The following is a 19,587-nucleotide window of genomic DNA, read 5'->3' on the forward strand; positions in this document are numbered from 1 at the left end:
GCCTCGGTCTCGGCCACGGCAACGAGCTCAGTTTCGGCTTCGGTTCGTTTTCGGACTCGGCTTCGACACTCGTCATTCGTCATTCGTCATTCGGCAATCGGCAATCGGCAGTCGGCAACTATTTCCCAGCAGATACTTCACATGGTTATAGTAATTATGTATATGTCCCATGTCTAGGGCTGAGGTTAGGGTTGGGATTTGGGGGTTGGGTGAGTCGCACTTAGACCATAATTGAAAGCTAGCTCAAATGCAAAAGAGAGTAAGGGCGGGAGGCTTAATCAGATAGAGAAGGGTTTAATTTTTTTTAATTACTTTACAGTTGTATTTTAATTGAACAATATTCAAGAATTTTGTACATTCATACTTAATACACAACATTTAATTAGTTTCAAAAACTTGAATAGAATATATATTAAAAAAAAATCAAACAGAATAGACGTAGTACCATACAAATACAATAAATGCTATAGATAATAGAACTTCGGCCTTCGAGCATGCCTTCTTCTTCTTACAATAAATCAGTTAAAATTTCCGATAATTGAGCCCTGGCACAAAACATATAGCTAGTGCTCCATTCTTTGCTATGATATAAGACACACAGAGACAGAAAGTGTCAGTGGAAAAGGGGCGCATGTTGGGAGCGAGGGGGTAGGGGAAGGGGAGGGGAGGGGGGGGGGGGTGGGTCAGAGGTTAGATTTGGATGTGGCATAGATTTGTTAGCTAACAAATCCAATACCTATTCGTGCATGCTGTTGGTTCACACGCTCTAGAGGGGTATTTAATGTTATAAAATTCGAGTTTTCATAGTTGCTTTACTTTGATTCGTTTCTTTGGTTTACTTTTCATTTGAAGTTAAGTTATGTTTTCATATCATTTTTTAAGTAGTTACTTGTATTTTTAGTTAGTTGTTGTTGTGCCATTTAGCACGCACTTAAATAATTACATGCGTACGCACTTATGCATAGCATTTGTTTCAAATGTCAACGCATTTGGAATTGGGAAAAAAAATGTTTGACTTCTATGTAGGTATACCGTTAGTCGATACATGCCTAACATATGTATATGTATATGCGTGTGTGTGTGTGTGTGTGTGTGTGTGTGTGTGTGTGTGTGTGTGTGTGTGTGTATCTATTGGCCGCTTAGATTTAAACATCGACAACCATTTTCTTATGTATATCCGTATTGCCGACGACGGAACAGAACTCATCGAATGATATTTTGCCATCCTCATCCTTGTCGGCAAAACAGATTGTCTTGTCGACAATCTGCTGCAGTTGCGTATCCTTCAAATTGTTGCCAACCATCATTTTGAGCACCTGAAATAGCTCACCGTTCGATATGTAACCATCATTGTCCATATCGTAGATGCGGAATGCGAAACGCAATTTCGATAGCTTATCGCCGCGCACACTGAACTGTGAGACGCCCTGGATGAATTCCTTGAAATCGACCTCACCATTGCCATCCGCATCGAATATATCGATGACGCGCTGAACGAGCGGATTCTGTTGCAGTTCCGGCAGCGACATAAACTCATCTATGCTCAGTGCCCCCGAATTGTCCAGATCGAGTTTACGGAAACGTTTGCCCAAACGACGGATCTCATCTGCATCGAAATTGGAGCACATGTCCATTGGCAGCGATGTTTCGTTACCCATGTCGAAATGTTTAGCTCTGCTTCTTCTCTATATATGCTCTGTTTTTTTCGTATGACCCTTCTTTTTTCTGCTAAAATTTATCTAAAAATAATAAATTCAATTTGTTTAAGTTCGTTTTTTTTTTATCACATGTTTTTTCTGGGCTTTGGCAGCACTTTACTCACCTAACGGTGTCTTGCTGTTACTGTTACCAATTTACCGTTATCCTTAGGCGCACATCCTGCAAGCAAAACAACAACAATCAACACTTTATTTTTAATGCGTCATATCGATTTTTCCCCGTATTTCAAGTGTTTTCTGCCAATACACAGCGCAAATCCTATTTTTAATTATTATATTTTTGCGTTAAGCTCAGCTGCGGTTGATCTCAATTTGCACACATGCATGCTCACAATAAATTAATATGATTAAATTAATATTTATATATTACCGTACCGTAAATAAACAAACAGCAAAATATGTATACGCAGTGGGATTGTGGATACGCTCTCTGCGCGTTCAAGTCTCGGTTGGCTCTCAGCTTGCTGGCGAACAACTTCAGCGATTTCTATGGAAACGCTCTGTATGTATATTTTGGATTGTATGTGTCCTTTAGGATATCCTTGGGTGCAGAATTGGGTCCAGGCCTTTGAATGTGAGTATAGCAGCTAATGCAATCTATTGTGAATTTGCAAGCCAGTGTTAAAAGGTATTCGGTATTTTTTAGTGCATTTCTAGCTGCCACCTGTAGTACACGTCTGTGACCAGAAAAAGTACTTTAATACCACAGAAAAAAGTTTTTTTTTGTAATATGCTACTCATTATCAAAAATAAATAAAGCATTATTATTAAAGATTTAATCAATTATTTGTAGCTCAAAAAAAAAGGAAAACACAATATTTAATACATTGGTACAATTATAATGTACATTTTCTTTTTCTCGTGTTTTTCAAAAGTTGGCACAATTTTCAACAATTTGTACACTATTTTTAAATTTCTGATAAAAAATAATAAATAACACTGTTAAAAGATAAACACAAGCTATTAAGAATTAACGCTGATCGATTTATATTAAAATACCAAATACTACTGAGCTCACATTCAGGAAAAAAAAAATCGACTTTTCCCCTCACATAATCTAAAAATAACACGAGTTCAAAGGATTATTGTGCGCTTTTAGGGATATTAATAGTAACTGTAAGATGCGTTAGGGTGACCACGCGCGGGTATTACGCAGTATTTACTAACACTGCCAAGGCGCGTATTCCGAATTATTTGAAAATTACCAACAAAATTATTTAAATCATGAATTAATATTACATATGTATGTATATCACTTTACTAATGTAATATATATCAATTTTAACTTAACTGTACAGACAATTTAAAAACACAATACTTGACATTTTCAATAACTACAACTCCATTCGCTTCTCCTGCAGATAATCCTCCTCGTCGGTGCTAACTTCGTAAACATCCAAGATTTCGAGACTTTCCTTTGATTCGAATCGTTGAGTTGGTTTTTGCTGTTATTATGAGGCGTATCACTTGTTTTCCTCAATTTATTTTCTGTGCGTTAAAACATATAATTAATAAGCTAGCAATAAAATTACACATTTGCAACTTACTTTGTGCAACACGTTCCAGTTCGTCCTCAGTGTCGGGGCCAGACGAATGCACCTGGTGCGCTGTGCCCTCGAAGCTGTTATCAACATCATCAACATCAATTGGCCGGTTACTAATGGCAGCTACCATCTCCACATCCCTGTCATCATCATCCGCAGTGGGCTTTAGTGATTCATCGTAAAGCTCCACATCGCTCTCCGGCTGAGCCGATTCGGTTGTATCGAGAGCATATCGACGCCAGGGCAAATACTTTTTCAGCGTATAACACTTTTCAATCCACTGACGCGTTACAATTTTGCCCTTGCCCTTGACTTGATTGTATTTGGGCGTATTTCGAAAGGCACAGCTGAAAAGGAATAAACAAACATTTTTAGTTCACTTGTATACAAATTTATATGGGACAAATGCGTACATAAGATGCGTGCAGCCGGATTCCCAGTCAGCTTTGTACTTGGCGCCCAGCGCTAAAGCTTTGGAGCGCAGATCCGCACGATCTGGATTCTGTATGAAAAGATGAATGTATTTAAGGGGGGATTCAATAATTATTTGGATGACCACCCACCTGTATGCCACTGATGACCAGGACAACGCCACGCAGCAGCTGATTAAAGGGCACATATTGCACATGCTGCTCGACATGGGTCTTTAGCTTTTTGGCTGGTTTGCTGCTGTCATCCATGGATGAAGATAGTCGCTTCTGGGGCTGTGCAGCAGCGGGCTTAGGACTATCTTTGGGCGCAGCAGTCGGTTTGGTGCTCTCCTTGGGCGCGGCTGCTGTTTTATCGATGGATGCTCGCTTTTTGTTGTCCCTTTTCTTTTCCAGCTCCTCCAGTTCCATGCGCCGCCTGTTTTTGTTGGCCTCAATATGTTTCATCAAGCGCTGCATTTTGGCATCAATGACAGCTTCAGGATTGGCTGCTGCAGCGTCATCCCCATCCGGGTCATCATCACCAAACATAAGCGAATTTCGATTGCGATCCAAGAGCTTGGTTTCCGCCTTGTCGGAGCTGTCAGTGGCGGCAGGTGATGCTTGTAATTTAATAGGCGCCGGCCGCGTATCGCTCAAACGGCGCAATGCTGCCGGCGAGGCGGCATCTCTTATGGCCGCTGCCGTGCTGATGGCCGGCGCATGGCCATCATCATTGCGTGTGGCCTTCCAGCGCTGAAAGAGTGACAGCGCGGCTTTGCCATCCGGTTCCGAATCGGGTGACTCCTCGCGCAGCTTGAATTGGCCCAGTGCAGCGAGGCCCTTGCCAGTGCTTGGCGTCAATTTAAACTTATCGGGCACCAATGATTTTGGCTTCACAGCAGCCGCAGCGGCGGCTACATGCACCTTGACAAAGGACAAGCCGTACTGGACATGCTTATTGAACGGCTGCGTGCACACAATCTTCACCAGCTTCCATTTCTCAAGCAGCGTTGTGGGAATCAACGCTTCGCTGTTGAAGCAGCGCACGCGATTCGTGTTGCCCGAGTTCTTGCTCTCGATGGGCGTCATAAATGAGCTGGAGAGCAGCAATTCCTTAAAGTCGTCGGGCTGGCAGCCTGTTTTGCTGACCAGCACCTCAATAAATGCGGCATGTTCATTGCCAATGTCAATTCCGGTTATTTGCTGCGGCTCCTCAAATTCCAATATAACATGCGCCGATTTCTCACCGTTCGTTTGTGTCTTCCATTTTTTGGCGGCATTTTCCTTCAAGAGATTTGCAGCCACATGCACCTAAAATGTAGAGGATAGTTTGTCAGCTAATTGAAGCTTTTATATTGTATAAACTTACCGAATCCTCGCTGCTTACTTCGCGCACAGATTTAAAAACCCCGATCGTCATTTCAACACATTTGTTGCCCAGACGCCGGTCATTTGTGGCGGACTTTTTCTGCCTATCGATTGTTATACTGATAATCGATATCTTATATTAGTCGAAGGTCTGTTAATCGATTATTAAGTGCGAATTACATTAAAATCTGCTTAAGCTACGCCTTTTTGAAGTTTGTCTTCTCTTTTGCTTATCTTACACATATACAAATTAGTTTTTTGTTTTCTTAAGACATTTATTGTTGTTAAAGATGCCCTTTGCCTGATTCACACCTATCGATATTATGTATTTTTTCGATTAACGTATCCGGTCACACTACACAGCCCGCTGTGATTTGGGCACGAAAATGACATCGACTTGAAAGTTTCCATTATTTTTTGAAAGTAGTGTCGAACGTGCATGAAAGGTCTGCAATATGAATCCTCTCTTAAATGAAATACAACGCATTATCACGGATCTACGCGCCGACAAGCCAACCACTCGCAATAAGGCAGTGGAGCAGTTGGACCAAAAGCTGAACAGCTCCAGAGATGCCGTAAACGCGGCGCTAGGCAAATGCCAGGAATTGTCCTGGCAGACCATCTTTGACGCCGCCAAGGAGTCAATATTCAAAGTATGTTCATTCTATATTAAGCACATATATATTGCTTATATGTCCTTTTATACAAAAAATCAGCACGCTGCCAACTTGCAAGATGCCAACGAAAAGTCGCGAAAGACGTTGTTGGATAAATGTTATCTATACGGCAATGTAATGGACAAGATCATTGACTACAATTTGGAGAGTATGAAAACATGCGACATGACATAGTTAGACATTAAGCCAATTGTCCATATTTGCAGTGGGCCGAGGCGGCAACGGGCACTTCCTGGTCAAGTCAACCATATTCAATGCCTTCGAAGAGGGCATCAAGCAGCGCATTGTGGTCAGGCATTTTGGGGATCATTTCATTAATATGCTGGACAGAGGCATCTTCCTATCGCAAAGCTACATTGCCCAGTTAAAAGTCAGCGAATATAGTCGTAAGTTATAATGTTGCGCTTGTTTGCTAAAAACCTTCAACAATAACCAATATTATTATATTTGCCAGGCATTCTGTCTTATCTGTTTGAACTGAATGTTGATAAGGACGAGTTCCTACGCTCCAAGATATTAAAATGTATAACCAAGACACTGCAACTGGCTCAGCAGCGTGTGCAGCTGCATGCCGATCTAGTGGACTATCTGCCCACGCTGAGCAGCTATACGCAAACGGCCAGCAGCGCGGAAAGAAAAACGGAAATTGTGCGCCTGTATCAAATATTTGTGGCCGAGGCAAGTGTTAAGCGTATCTGCTTCCGGCGCAATCTTTGCTAATAGCCTATTCCTAATCATTGCCAGCTGTCGGTCAACTATCATCATAAGCTATGCATGCACATGCAGGAAATAATACCAAAACTTTGTGATTTTCACAACGACGACGCATTCCGCGATGACACCAAAAGGATATTCTTTAAGTGTGTCATATTGTCGCTGCAGACGCTATATCCGAAGTTGAATCGACACGACTTTGGTACATTCCAAGTGCCACTCAACGAGGACTGGCCGCAAACTATGCAACAATTGCGCACCATTGTAAATATGGAGATAAGAAAGAACTGCATGGGCCGCGGCAAAGCCTCAGTACTAAACACTGATAAATTTTCTGATAAATTTATTCAAATGGCTGCTCTGGTCGTTTTTATAGTAAGACGAACGAGAAAAATATCTAGATGCGCTAGTAATACAATAATTCTTGCAGGTTCAGTGGCATATTGAGCCGAGAAGCGCTGAAAATGGGGCCGAGGTGCCCAGTAAACGTCCCAGGGTCGATAAATTGGAAGTCATAATCAAACTAATTGACAAACAGGAAACTAGCTTTAATGCCATTTGGTAAGCATATGCGATTTTTGTATGCATTTATTTCCTTATGGCTTTTGGGCTGTGCAGGTTCGCCATATTCGCAGAGCTGCTGCAGCTGAGCAATGCAATTATAAACGTGGCCAACTATCAGCAATCGCTGCTGGTCACGCTGGATGTGCTGCTTATCTATGGAAATGGCAAAAATCTGCATAACGTGCGCCTCTGCGTGACGAGCATACTCGATAAGGAGCGAGAGCTGTTGCAAACGAAATCCATACCCGCCGACTTTATGACCGATCAGTGGTCAAAAATGGCCACACATCTTATATCTGAGACACGACCCGCTGCCGATGAGATTTTGGAAAAGCAAATCATACTCCAGGCACTTATCAAACATGGCAAACTGAGCCCAACTCTATGCGCCACACTGTTGCAGAGCATTACAACAAATGAGATGCTCAGACGCAACGAGTGCATCGAAACTATACGCGAGATATTCATACATGCCGAACAATGCGGCCTGGACAAGGCCTCCGGTGATCTGGCGCCCATTATTAAGTGGGCCTATGCAAGCGAGACGAGCAGTGCGACTCAAATGATATATAACATTGCTGCAATTGATCCGCAATTGCTTGCCGACACGTTTGCTATTGGCATCATTAATTTCCTGGACGAACAACAATTGCAGCAACTGTGCAGCAGCCCAGCTGCAAGCGCCACAACAGCCAGTAACAATCTGCAGCTGTTGCTCTACAAGTACAACAAGCAGCTGGTCTGTTTGGATGAAAAGTTTCAGGCGCAGCTGCTGCGCTCGGGCGGCATGCGGCACACTGACGTCGATCCGGGCGCCAAGAACTGCCTGTTTCAACAGAACTATGAGCTGCTTATGCGCATGCTGAATTTAACGTCCAGCAGCGAGCACACGACCACTTCCATACTCAAGGATCTGAGGTGTCTGCATAAACTGGTCTGCACCCTGGAGCGATTGTTGCACTACAAAGTCTTCGATGCTGAGAACTTGACCCACTGTCCGCTTATAAAACGCGTTGGCCTGTTTCTCAGTCACATTGAGGCGAGTGGCACGAAACTCCCTTTGGAAATTGCCAATTTGATATCTGACTTTCTTATCGCTTGCAGTTTCAGTACAAGGCCAACCAGCCGGAAATAAGCCGCATTGACGACAGCGATTTGCGTGATATTCTGCAGCAGCAAATTGTCGTGCTGGATGTTTTCAATTCAAATGATATACTATTGCAGTATCTAGAAAAGCAGCCGATCGAGATGCTGCTCGAATTTATAGCCGTGCTGCTTCATCAGATATGTAAGAAGTAGCTAAAAGTAAATCGGATATAATATTTCTATTGTAATTAGAACTTTTATTTTAACTTAACATATTTTTTTTTTAAGTAGAAGCTTTACACACATTTTTTGTATTTGTTTTATGGCAAATCGATCCGAATGAGTATTTAAACCTTGGCACTTTGTAGTTTATTTTTTGAAAATTATAAATAATGCTTGTTTTCGCCTTTCAGGTACTCGCAAGGATATCGCAGATAGCATAGATCATGCAACATTGACCTCAAATTGCCTGCATATACTGGGAAGCCTGTGTGCAAATAGCTCCTATAGCGTGGAAGCATTTCGTCATATAGCCAAAAATTTGAAGATCCAGTACACGCCCAAGGATATGCTGTTGGTCATTAGGGTAAATCATATTTATGTGGTTGAATTATTTAAATGAAATTAGCTAAAGTATTGAATGCCTTTCTTAGATGCTGTGCAGATGCAAAAGCCTATCGCAGGAGTGCATTGTTTGGCTAGTGGAGAAACTAAAGATCATTTTTCTATACCACCATACAAATGTTGATTACATTAGCGAAGTGGTCGAACATCTTCCCAGTAAGTATTGAGCAGCAGCAGGCCAACACCCACGACTCATATCCTGTTTGACTTTCTTTCAGCTGTTATTTACTTTGTGTACAAATCTGAGAATCAGCTGGACGATATGCTGTCAGCCATAATATCGCTAATGCAGATAGCTTTAAGGAAAGCCTATCCAGCACCATTGTCAGTCAAGATAGTGCTATCCGTCGGCCTGATAGCGCAGCGCTGTCCCAATATCTATGATTTGCCCAACTTTCGTGTGATTTGCTTCTCGGTGGCAAAGTTTCTGACAATGCCAACGCTGGAAATCCGTTTTGCGACAGTCGCTACGCTCACACAGCTGCTGAATACCAATTATTGTGTATCCGATAAAGATGGAGACACGGTCAGCAAATGTGCCAGCCATTTGGTATTCTGCGAGCAGCTGTACGGCAACATCGACTGGAAGAAGCTAACGGTAAGAAATGTAGATTATATAACAGGCATTTCATTATATATGCTTTACTTTGCAGTTCATTAGCGAGGATCTGGTGCAGAATAATCATGCGGTGGCAATTCAGTCGTTTATTGCATTCTTTGCCTTTAGCACATTTCATCAGGAGGTTGCAATTCAGGATTTGTTGCCATACTGTGCGCTGCACAAGCTGAACGAAAGTGGGTTAAGCTGAGAAACTGGTGTTGAAATTTGTATATTTATCGCATATAACCTTTCATGTACCATCACAGATGAATTCTGTGCCCTGGAGAGCTATGTACATCGCCACAAGAGCACCATGCGTCAGCTATTGACCCCCTATGCGGATTGCCTGCTGCACAAGTGGCACTCGCTGCGCTGGGCCGTATCCAAGTGTGTTATGGTAGCCACACAAATTGGTAACATTGAAAAATAACTATTTCTGTCTTGCAGATTTCCATATTTTCTATGCTATGATACCAGGGAAGAGTTTATAAGAGCACATGCTAAGAGCATAATGGCCTATACATTCATCTATGGCAAGCCGGATGATATTACCCGCTATAAGAAGATTATAAACGAACGGGTAATGCTGGCTATATCTTATATAAAACTGTAGACTAAGTGCTCGGACTGTGCAAAATCGAATCAAAAAAATCGTTTCTATCTGAAAAGAAATGCACATCCAGCGGCGGAAAATGAGTGGAAAACAATTTGGCTATGTTTGAAGCAAAACACTTGGCTCTGTCTAAATGCCTCGTAATGCCAGCTAGTACATTATGTATTAATCCAATCAATTGGCACTTGTTCTAGGACGCGATGTCAATACTTAAAGCCTTTATGGGTCCGGACTTGTGCGATTGCACTGAATCGGAAGGTGTCGAGTTTCGGCATCATCACGAAAATCTGAGACAGAATCTAGAGCATTTTGATTTGAAACCGATGGATCTGGCGCTCAATGCGACAACGCTATATAGAAGCATCAGGATGCTGCTTGATAAGGATGAACTCGCCAGACTGTTTGGCGGGTCGGTGCCCAGCATTAGTAACCCACTGTGGTTTCATCTAACCGCCAAATCGCTCTTCATGTCGCTTTTCAAGCTTTTGGTGGGCTCCCACATTATGCTTGATCCATTCACACGATTTAATTATGTATTTATGATTTATAGAAGGGCCAGGATTGGCCAGAGGATGACCGTATACAGACCATGTCTGTGCTGATGTTTGAGCAACCACTCATTTTGGTGAGTCTGCTTGGCACATTGAAGAGCGATTGCTATCGGGCTGTGCTGCCCAGTGATGTGTTGCATTGCTTCTTTTTGTACTGTACCATTGGCGATGCAATACTGGACGCGGCCAAGGCATTGGAATCATCGCCGTCCTCGGACACAATTTTGATAGAAGTCAATTGTGGCTATTTTGTGCGAGACGTTTGGTTCTTTGTATGCCGTTTTCTCCTGCACAGTGAGTACTGTAATCAGCTCTCCTAATATTTTCTAATTTCCAATTGGTTTCAGCTAATTGCGGACAATTGCAAAAAGCTGCTGTGGAATTCATTGAAGTGATGCTGGCCAAGCGCAGTTTTCTGAACCACAATCTTACCGCACACATGGATGAGATAGGCAAGCTATTAATTGCCTGTGTGCAGCACGTGGAAGCCAATCATCTGAAGATTAGAATTGCTCAACAAGTTGAAGCATACATCAGTATGTACCGAGTGCAGCTAAAAGTCCAATCGCTGGACGAGGCCGGCGATTGCAAATATCTGCAGTCGCTGCGTACCTTGTTTGAGACAGCATTGCCAAGAGTCAGCAGACTCAGCGTCGTCGACTATATACGCGCTTTCCTGAAGCCAAACCGACTGGAACGCCTGCATGGTCTGCGCGAATACGTAAGCACTTTACATATTTACATATAACATTTATAATTATCGATATTCTTCCGTCACTCAGATTGCAGAGCACAAGGAGGAGCTACAGAATCATGAACAGCTACTGTTTGAACTAATCAGCCGGCTTATTCGCATGGTGCGAGAGTCGCCCAAGCAGGACAACAGCCTCGATGCCGTCAAATGTCTGGCTGAGATTGGGCCGCTCAAAATAAATCATATTTCGTATTACTTTCAAGCCGACTTCGAGTCCATACAGCAGGTACAAAAACAAGCTAAAAACTTTAAATGGAAGCAAGCTGGGTACTGGGTACAACATTAGAGAATTTATTTACTTTCTTCTTTGCAGTCCTCCGAGCATCCAATGGAGCAGTTCATTGGCATCATTATGGAGACGCTGGAGAGGCATCTATTTGACTTCAATATCAACACACAGGAGGCGCTCGTCACAGTGGCCGGTCATGTGGTCAACAGCAAGAGTGGCGCCAAGTTAATCGGTTTGTAGTCCACACTCGTTCAAATACTGAGCTACTTAATTAAATCCGTGGCTACTTACAGCTCAGTATCCGCATTTGCGCATCTTTTACACTGGTGTACACAAATCCGGTTTCCTGAATTCGGCCAGCAGCATTCCGTCTATTGATTGGCTGGCCGTGCTCAAGGCCACCCAGCATTTGGACTATGAGCCATGGCTGTGCACATTTATGGGCACATTGTTAAGGGAGTGCAGCTGGCAAGGATTCGATGCATATGCAGACCAGTCCTTTGACTTTGCCAGTGCCTGTCTGCAGTCGTTTATGAAATTGTTGCTAAACAATAAGGAACTGCATTTGGAAAGCTTGTGCTCTATGCTCGAACACTTCTTTGAGTGCTCCGCGAATGCGCCCAAAGATATTTACCAGGACAAGCGTGTCATCAAGCGATTCCTGTATATATGCGAATGCGTACGTGTGGTTAACAATTGGTATGTTCATGTCAAAGAGGAAAGGAACTGCGCAAGTCTTTAATTCTATGCCGCGCTCTCTTCCTCTCTCTCTCTCTCCCTCTCTCTATCTCTCGCTCTCTCTCTCTCTGTCTCTCTCTTTTCAATTCATGCCCTAGGAGCATACCCATTAATCTTGGGAATGTGGTCAAGGCAGGCAATCATTGCCAAGCTTATTTTTTGAGCATTATGTATCTGGAATTGTGGGCCTGCTCGGCTAATGCGTCGCCAGATGCAAATATCCTAGCAGATGAGAACTTTCAAATGTCCGCCAAGACGGTAAGCGAAATATCAGAAACAATTAAGATCTTGAATTACATTTTCATATCTGCACGGGTATATCATTTTCCAATAGGCATATAAGTCCATTGGCTGTCTAGATGCCATACCCGGCTTTTTGAATCCTTTGCGCTCCCGCGTCGATTATCTCAGTTTGAATGATAATTTATCTGGCATTCTACTGGAATCGGATAACCTGGATGAGCCCAATAGCGAGAAATGCATGGACATTATGAAGAGCAATGGCATGCTCTCGTTTGCTAATCTTTACCAGCGTTTTGGCAAAAACATGGAAACAGACTATGAGACACTGTGGCGTCTTAGTCAGTGGGATGAGCAAATCGAGGGGCATCATAAGGTGAACTGGTCGAACAACTTGGAGCAGGAGTTCAATAAGCATCACTATATTGCACTCAAGTCCATTAGCAAACGCGAACAGGAGAATACCGTCTCGGCGATCAACAATGCCTATCAATGTGTCCAGCAAATATTGCGTGACATTAGCGTAGAGTGTCTACAGTCGGTTTACAAGTATATGACCTGGCTGTGCATGCTGCAGCAGACCGAAGACTTTTGTCAGGTTTGACTATAATATGATTTATATATAAATATACCCAAAAGACATTTAAAACCCATTTGCAGATTCAGTTTTGCCAACAATTGGCTTCAACGCAAATCAATGAAGTATTCGACAAATGGCAAACGGAACTAAATCTCACCTACGGTAGCTTCAGCTGCAAGGAGCAAATACTCTCCCATCAGATATCGTTATTCAAAATGTCTGGGACACGCGCCAATCGCCGGATACAACAGTATTACCATCAGAGTCCCGTGGACACCTATCTGCTCAAGTGCATCGGCGAGTGCAAGGCAGCTGGCAAATTGAATTTGGCCACCAAGTATATATCTACGCTGCGCGGTATGACCGACATCACGGAGCCCACAAAGGCAAGTCCATTGTTAAATGCGCACTGTTAGCAAAGCGAGCGACTGCATTTACTGCCCGTCTTTACACGGCCAATGCGAACTTTCTCGTCGCTCTTCAAATACGAGTAGAGCGAATCAGCTGAAATATTATGCCATACAACATTTTGCGACTTTGGTGTTGGATTATTGGATTGTTTACGTAGATCTTTGAGAATGTGTTTAAAGCAGCTCGAACAAAAAATGACCCAAACTTTTTTACAACCGTTTTCACTAATTTTCCACGCTTGCGGGTGGACTTTTACAAAGCCCCGAATATTTGGTCTGGTAACTTTTGTGAAAAATTCGGATAAGGAGAAACAGTTTTATATATGTATAGATTAACATTAACTGCTCGATGCACGCTGTTAAGAAAACAACACTGTTATCCCTAACCTTATCTGGCTCTTAACTTAACATGTTATCCATAACATTATGTGGCTCTTAACTTAACATGTTTCCAGCAACAGTGCACTGTTAACATACTGCTATTGAACTCTTTTACAGATCTCTGTGCTGCTGGAGGATGCAGATGTGAATGTAAAGCGTGGCAATTATCAGATTGCCAAGGCCATATTGCATCATGTGAATAAAAATTCAGAATTTCAGTTCTGTCTGCAGCGCGTGCCGGCACTGCGGATGCAGGGTGAATTCCTGTTGGACTGCAATGCCGAGAGTTTCGGATATACATTGGATCAGAAATTCAATCAATCGCTCAAGCTGCTGGATCATTTCCAGTCGCACCAGGCGCTGCTTATGGAGAAATATCCCAATATATTTGCATGGGATACATTCGAACCGTTCGAGAATCAGAATCGCAAGGCCGCCCACGAGTCCATAGCCAAGTACGCGGACCGGGAATATCAGCGGCTCCACGATTATCGTCAATCGCAGGAATACCAAACGCTCGTCGATATCATACAGCAAAATCGTCAATTGGCCGGCACAGTTACTGCCGCGAGAAGGCCTGATTGTGATCGTGATCGCCAAATTGGAGCACTCAATTTGAATCGTTTCGCCAAGCTGGATGAGCAGGAGCTGCGGCGCATCGATGATAACCTAACCGAACATTTGTGTACAGCAATCTCACATTATATTATATACTGTCAACTGGATAGTGGCTTCTCCAGCGCCGCAATTTATCGGATTATTGCGCTATGGTTCACCAATGATCAAAATAAAACGATGCTGGACAAGATCAGGGAGCCAATTAAAACGGTGCCCAGCTACAAGTTCATTTGTGCCGTCAGTCAGCTGGCCGGACGACTTAATTCCAAAAATGAGGACTTTCACAAGGTGCTCGTCGATTTATTGGTGCGCTGCGGCACCGATCATCCCCAGCAAACATTTTACAAGCTATATCCATTAGTCTACGCCTACATGGATGGCAACCATAGCAATACCCAACGCGCAGACATTGCCAAGAAAATAATCAAAGAGTGCGGCGATGCGAATCCGGTTGCGCTCAAAGCCAGCCGACAGTTAGAGTTCATGTTTCCAGGTGAGCTGAACCAGCTGGGGAATCATGGCTGATCTTTAACTCTGTTCCTGTTCTTAAACTTAATCTTGCAGCGCTAATTGGCTTCGCCAACACGTATCTCTCACCTGGCCCAAATGGCCGACCCAATCCCAAAGTTGTGCCCGACAAGCTTTTGAAGCTGAGCGTACTCAAAATGGATTGCATACAATGTCCCACATTGGAGCTGCAAGTCCAGCCCAGCCGGCATTATGATTTAATCAGTAAGTCTGAACGGGAGCTCAACTTTTATCTATATATAAAATTATATATATAACTTTTCTAAACGACTAATTCCATCCGCAGGCATCACGAAATGGACTGGTGAGTACTCGTTTTGTGGTGGCCTCAATGCGCCCATTAAGGTGAAGTGCCTCTGCTCGGACGGCGTGGTGCGTGCTCAGCTGATCAAAGGCAAGGATGATCTGCGTCAGGATGCAGTCATGCAGCAGGTGTTTGGCATTGTCAACGAGCTGCTAAACAGCGATTCCCAGTTTATTGAGCGCAAGCTGCAGTTGCGCACCTACAAGGTGACCCCACTCTCAACACGGAGCGGCATTCTTGAGTGGTGCAGCAATACCATACCTGTTGCCACTTATCTGGTGGGCGATGGCACTGGCGGTGCGCACATGAAATATCGCCCGAACGACTGGAACAATCGTAAATGTCGCGATCTGACAGCGGTACATAGACATTATGTTATATCCAATAGCGTATTTGATTTATTCATATTTGTATTGTATTTATTATGCAGGCGGGCTTGAAGAAATCGCCAGCGGAACGTAGAAAAATCTATCACAATATTTGCGAGCATGTGAAGCCAGTCTTCCATTATTTTCTGCTCGAGAAATTTCCCATACCGGGCGAATGGTTTGAGCGTCGTCTGGCATACATCAATAGCGTGGCCACCACCTCGATGGTGGGTTATGTTCTCGGCCTGGGCGATCGCCATACACAGAACATTCTTATTGATGAGCGGACCGCTGAAGTGGTGCACATTGACTTTGGTGCGGCTTAAACACGGTAGCCAACAATTAACATGTTTTCTATGAAGTGTCACCTTTTGTATTTTACAGGTATTGCCTTTGAGCAGGGCAAGATTCAGACAACGCCGGAAACGGTGCCGTTTCGCTTAACGCGCGATTTTGTCGCGCCCATGGGCGTCTGTGGTACAAACGGTGTTTTTACCAAATCCTGCGAGGCAATTATGCATATTTTAAGGCGTTACAAGTCCGTTTTTACTACCATATTAGAAGTTCTGCTCTACGATCCACTCTTCATATGGGGCGTGCTCTCAAAAGAGCAACAACAACTGCAGTCAAGTAAGTGCCTGGCAAAAATCGATTTAACTAAAATTGAATTAATTTCAATCCTTGCCTTATGACAGATGAGGAATCGAAGAATTCACTGGCACAGCGTGCCCTCATACTTGTTAAGTACAAACTAGAGGGTAGGGAGCCGGGTTTATTGGACAACTCGGATGTGGAGGCACAGGTGCAGCGTCTGATAAACGAGGCAACGTTGCCAAGCAATTTGGCTATGCTTTATCATGGCTGGGACCCATATCTGTGATACACTGGCGTAACATCACAAATACACACATTACGTAGTTATGTTGTTTATATAAAATAAAAATATACATATATTTGCAAATTTCAAGTTTAATTTTGTTTTTGTTCAAAATTTGGCGGTCATTAAATGGGCAAATTCGATACGAATTGAGCAAAACGATAAAAGACGCTAATCGCTCGTTGCTAGAGTTGCCAGACCGTGTCGCATATTTGTTGTAACGCAGCGATCAGGTGGCAGCGCTGGCAAGCCAAGCACAAATAAATAACATTAACATTGAAGTGAAAGTAGAATTAAGCAATTTCCATGCAGCATTAAACCATAACAATTGCTAAGATTTACGAATCATGAACACAGACGCTCGGCAACGGCATCCATCAAACGATGGACAGGTGGCAACTGTTGCCAATGCGGATGCAGTGAGAAACTCAAGCGTATCATCGAATCAAACGCCAGATGATTGGATCCGTTTATCACAATGGGTGCATTGTTTTTGTGTTGTTACTTTCGATCTGAACTTGGGCCAGGCACTCGAATATGTCTATCCCGCCGAGTTTATGCCCAGCGATCAGGAGGTGAGCAACATTTGCTACATGGCCTTCCCGGACTCCAATTCGGGCTGCATGGGCGACACCAAGTTCCATATGCGCCTGCGGGCCATCCAAAATGCTAAACATAAAATGCCCGCCACCATGAATCAATACAATGGGGAATGTGCGCCGGCCATGCGCTACGATAGCAGCCACTACTGGGGATTCGTTTACTTCCGACAGAAACGCGATCCGAACTTGCCGCGCGGCTATTTCCAAAAGAGTTTAATCATTATAACGCGGCTGCCGTTCTTCAATCTGTACTACGATGTGCTCGCCCAGCTGGCGCCCAAATATTTCGAGGAGGGCAACGAACTGCTGCGCCGCGCCTGCGACCAAATCAACAGCCAGTGGCCAATGCTAATGGTCGGACAGACGCTCAAGCTGCCGCTGCTAGAGTACAACTATCAGATATGCATACCCAAGGCGACTAGCAGCAGTCGCAAGATGCAGAGCCTACACGTCACCGCAGCAACATTGATGCCGCCCAACCCGCAGCCAGATATGCCCATATCCGTCAAGGTGCTGGCATCCGTCAATGAGCTGGAGCTGTTTCACAGTCTGAGCTATTTCATAGAGCATCTGTATACGCTGTGGGAGCTGGTAATCACAGCTGAGCCAATTGTTGTTGTTGGCACCTCACCCGCTGATTGCTCACACATGGTGCAGGCTCTGGTTGCGGTTATAGCGCCACTTGAATACTGTGCCGAGGCACGTCCCTATTTTACCATACACGACAGCGAATTCAAGGAGTTTACCCAAGAGTGCACCAATCGACCCATACCAGCTGTCATACTGGGCGTAACAAATCCGTTCTTTGTGAAGCTGCTCAAGGATTGGCCGCACATGCTCCGTCTGGTGGATAATCAGGTAATTGACATGCTGTCTCTATACACTCGCGTCCAAGCTCATGCCTTATGCCTTATTTGTATGCCTTGCAGAAGAACATCCAGCAGCAGCAACAGGAGCTGCTGCAGCAGCACAAGAATACGCGCAACGCCAGCGCCAAATTGCCGCCACAACCGAGTGGCAACAACCACAACATCCTCAATGGCAGCCTGACAGCAGCGAGCGACAGCTCAGCCGCCGGACTGCACACCAAATACAAGCCGTACCTCAAGAAGGACAAGGCGCTGATCAAGAAAGTGCTGCTGGGCATTAAGACTAAGCGGCCGGACCATGTACAGACGGCGCTCATCAGGCGGCATCTGTTGGAGCTAACGCAGAGCTTTATGATACCGCTGGAGCGTTATATGGCCTCCCTGATGCCGCTGCAAAAGGACATCAGCCCATTCAAGTCGGCGCCTAATGCCAACTCATTCAAGCTGGACGATTTTCTGCGCAAGGTCGAGGAAGCTGGTCCGCAGCTGACATCAACGCTCAAGGGCGATTGGAAGGGCCTCTACAGGCGCTTCTTTCGTTCGCCAAATTTTCGTGGCTGGTACGAGTCGCGACATCGGGAGCTTCAGCTAACGCTACAAGATCTACAGCTGCAGGCACTGTCCGAGGCAAATCTGGAGCATTGGGCACACGACAAGCAGGAAGTGGAAATAATTGATATGATACTCAAATTAAAACAAAAACTGAATCTCTACAGTGATAAGACACAGCTCGAGGGCAACACGAATACCACCCAACGGCAGATAAGGGCGCAAATTGAGTGCATGAAGGGGCTGCTGCCATCCGATTTGAAGAATGTTGTGAATCTTTGATCATCACCTAAATGTGAACAGCCCTAACCACACCAACACTCTGCCCTTAACTTTATATTTGATATAAATCGATTTTTGTAGTTGAAAACTGTTATATGATATTTGGTCAATTGCCTGGCAGTTACAACAACACATAAAGTAAATCCCTTAAATCAAGTCTAGATACGTTTATAAAAGATATCTCTATATAAGTATATCAATCCATAAATGTGTATGTGTGCATGTAGATGTCTGTGTTGATTGTTCCTTAAAGCGATTTAGCTTGTAAGTAAATAGATTTCTGTACAAATTAACCATATCCACAATGTTTTCCAAAACCTCAAAATGTATATACATATATATATATATCTATATATATATAGTATTTGGCGTGAGTCTTGGCTACGTTACGCAACGAATTAGTCACATTATCATGTTCAGAAATAAATCCTATTAATGTGAAATAAACCATAGATGATATTAATGTCCAATATGCTCTTGAAGTGCTCACACTTATTAAATTGTGACATTTATCTATATAAATGTCATTCCCGTTTTTAGTTGCGCCACAAATTAACATTAAGTTCTCTTTTAGACATCATATATCAGCTTTTACTTTTTAATTTTTTAACGTTAAGTTATGATATATGTTCCATTCCAGCATTCCACAAGCAAATTTGCAGGTTAGGAGCAAATTTAAAAAATTAAATTGTTTAATGTATTTCTTTTATAAGAACTGTTCTCTATTCAGTTGTGGACTTTTTTCTGTTGTAATTGTTTTACTTATTTTTAATCTTAATTTTTCTTTC

General features: G+C 43.5%; 4 protein-coding genes across 5 annotated transcripts; 2 read left to right on the plus strand and 2 right to left on the minus strand.

Moving 5' to 3' along the window:
* Window positions 1-792: 792 nt before the first annotated feature.
* Window positions 793-2,324, minus strand: CanB (Calcineurin B). Of its 2 annotated transcripts, XM_064698944.1 has the most exons (3): window positions 2,094-2,324; window positions 1,823-1,878; window positions 793-1,739 (listed from the first exon to the last, which is right to left on the minus strand). In XM_064698944.1, the coding sequence occupies exon 3, from the start codon at window positions 1,656-1,658 to the stop codon at window positions 1,146-1,148; it is 513 nt and encodes a 170-aa protein (XP_064555014.1). In that variant the 5' UTR covers window positions 1,659-1,739; window positions 1,823-1,878; window positions 2,094-2,324; the 3' UTR covers window positions 793-1,145. The 2 variants fall into 2 exon arrangements, with proteins under 2 accessions (XP_064555014.1, XP_064555015.1); XM_064698945.1 differs by lacking the exon at window positions 2,094-2,324 and having other exon boundaries at window positions 1,823-1,896.
* Window positions 2,325-2,947: 623 nt separating this feature from the next.
* On the minus strand, window positions 2,948-5,284 carry XRCC1. The gene is made up of 5 exons (XM_064698816.1): window positions 5,042-5,284; window positions 3,826-4,983; window positions 3,676-3,764; window positions 3,266-3,609; window positions 2,948-3,206 (listed from the first exon to the last, which is right to left on the minus strand). The coding sequence occupies exons 1-5, from the start codon at window positions 5,090-5,092 to the stop codon at window positions 3,046-3,048; spliced, it is 1,803 nt and encodes a 600-aa protein (XP_064554886.1). The 5' UTR covers window positions 5,093-5,284; the 3' UTR covers window positions 2,948-3,045.
* Window positions 5,285-5,427: 143 nt separating this feature from the next.
* tefu (Serine/threonine-protein kinase tefu) lies at window positions 5,428-16,587 on the plus strand. Its single transcript, XM_064698834.1, has 29 exons — window positions 5,428-5,693; window positions 5,757-5,865; window positions 5,924-6,103; window positions 6,172-6,395; window positions 6,462-6,806; window positions 6,862-6,992; window positions 7,050-8,034; window positions 8,100-8,283; window positions 8,495-8,667; window positions 8,735-8,861; window positions 8,924-9,303; window positions 9,359-9,500; window positions 9,573-9,693; window positions 9,754-9,886; window positions 10,114-10,407; window positions 10,470-10,764; window positions 10,818-11,191; window positions 11,253-11,450; window positions 11,538-11,685; window positions 11,747-12,152; window positions 12,290-12,449; window positions 12,526-13,029; window positions 13,092-13,397; window positions 13,920-14,913; window positions 14,985-15,152; window positions 15,235-15,611; window positions 15,683-15,935; window positions 16,005-16,250; window positions 16,316-16,587. Exons 1-29 carry the CDS (start codon window positions 5,496-5,498, stop codon window positions 16,498-16,500), a joined length of 8,340 nt encoding a protein of 2,779 aa, XP_064554904.1. The 5' UTR covers window positions 5,428-5,495; the 3' UTR covers window positions 16,501-16,587.
* A 149-nt stretch (window positions 16,588-16,736) lies between these two features.
* LOC135439995 (protein DENND6B) lies at window positions 16,737-19,281 on the plus strand. Its single transcript, XM_064698932.1, has 2 exons — window positions 16,737-17,957; window positions 18,029-19,281. The coding sequence occupies exons 1-2, from the start codon at window positions 16,845-16,847 to the stop codon at window positions 18,797-18,799; spliced, it is 1,884 nt and encodes a 627-aa protein (XP_064555002.1). The 5' UTR covers window positions 16,737-16,844; the 3' UTR covers window positions 18,800-19,281.
* The last annotated feature ends 306 nt before the right edge of the window (window positions 19,282-19,587 follow it).

The sequence above is a fragment of the Drosophila montana genome, unplaced genomic scaffold, assembly GCF_035044405.1.
Source record: "Drosophila montana isolate Dmon_TW-CO22-7 unplaced genomic scaffold, ASM3504440v1 contig_786_1, whole genome shotgun sequence".
Lineage (NCBI taxonomy): Eukaryota > Metazoa > Arthropoda > Insecta > Diptera > Drosophilidae > Drosophila > Drosophila montana.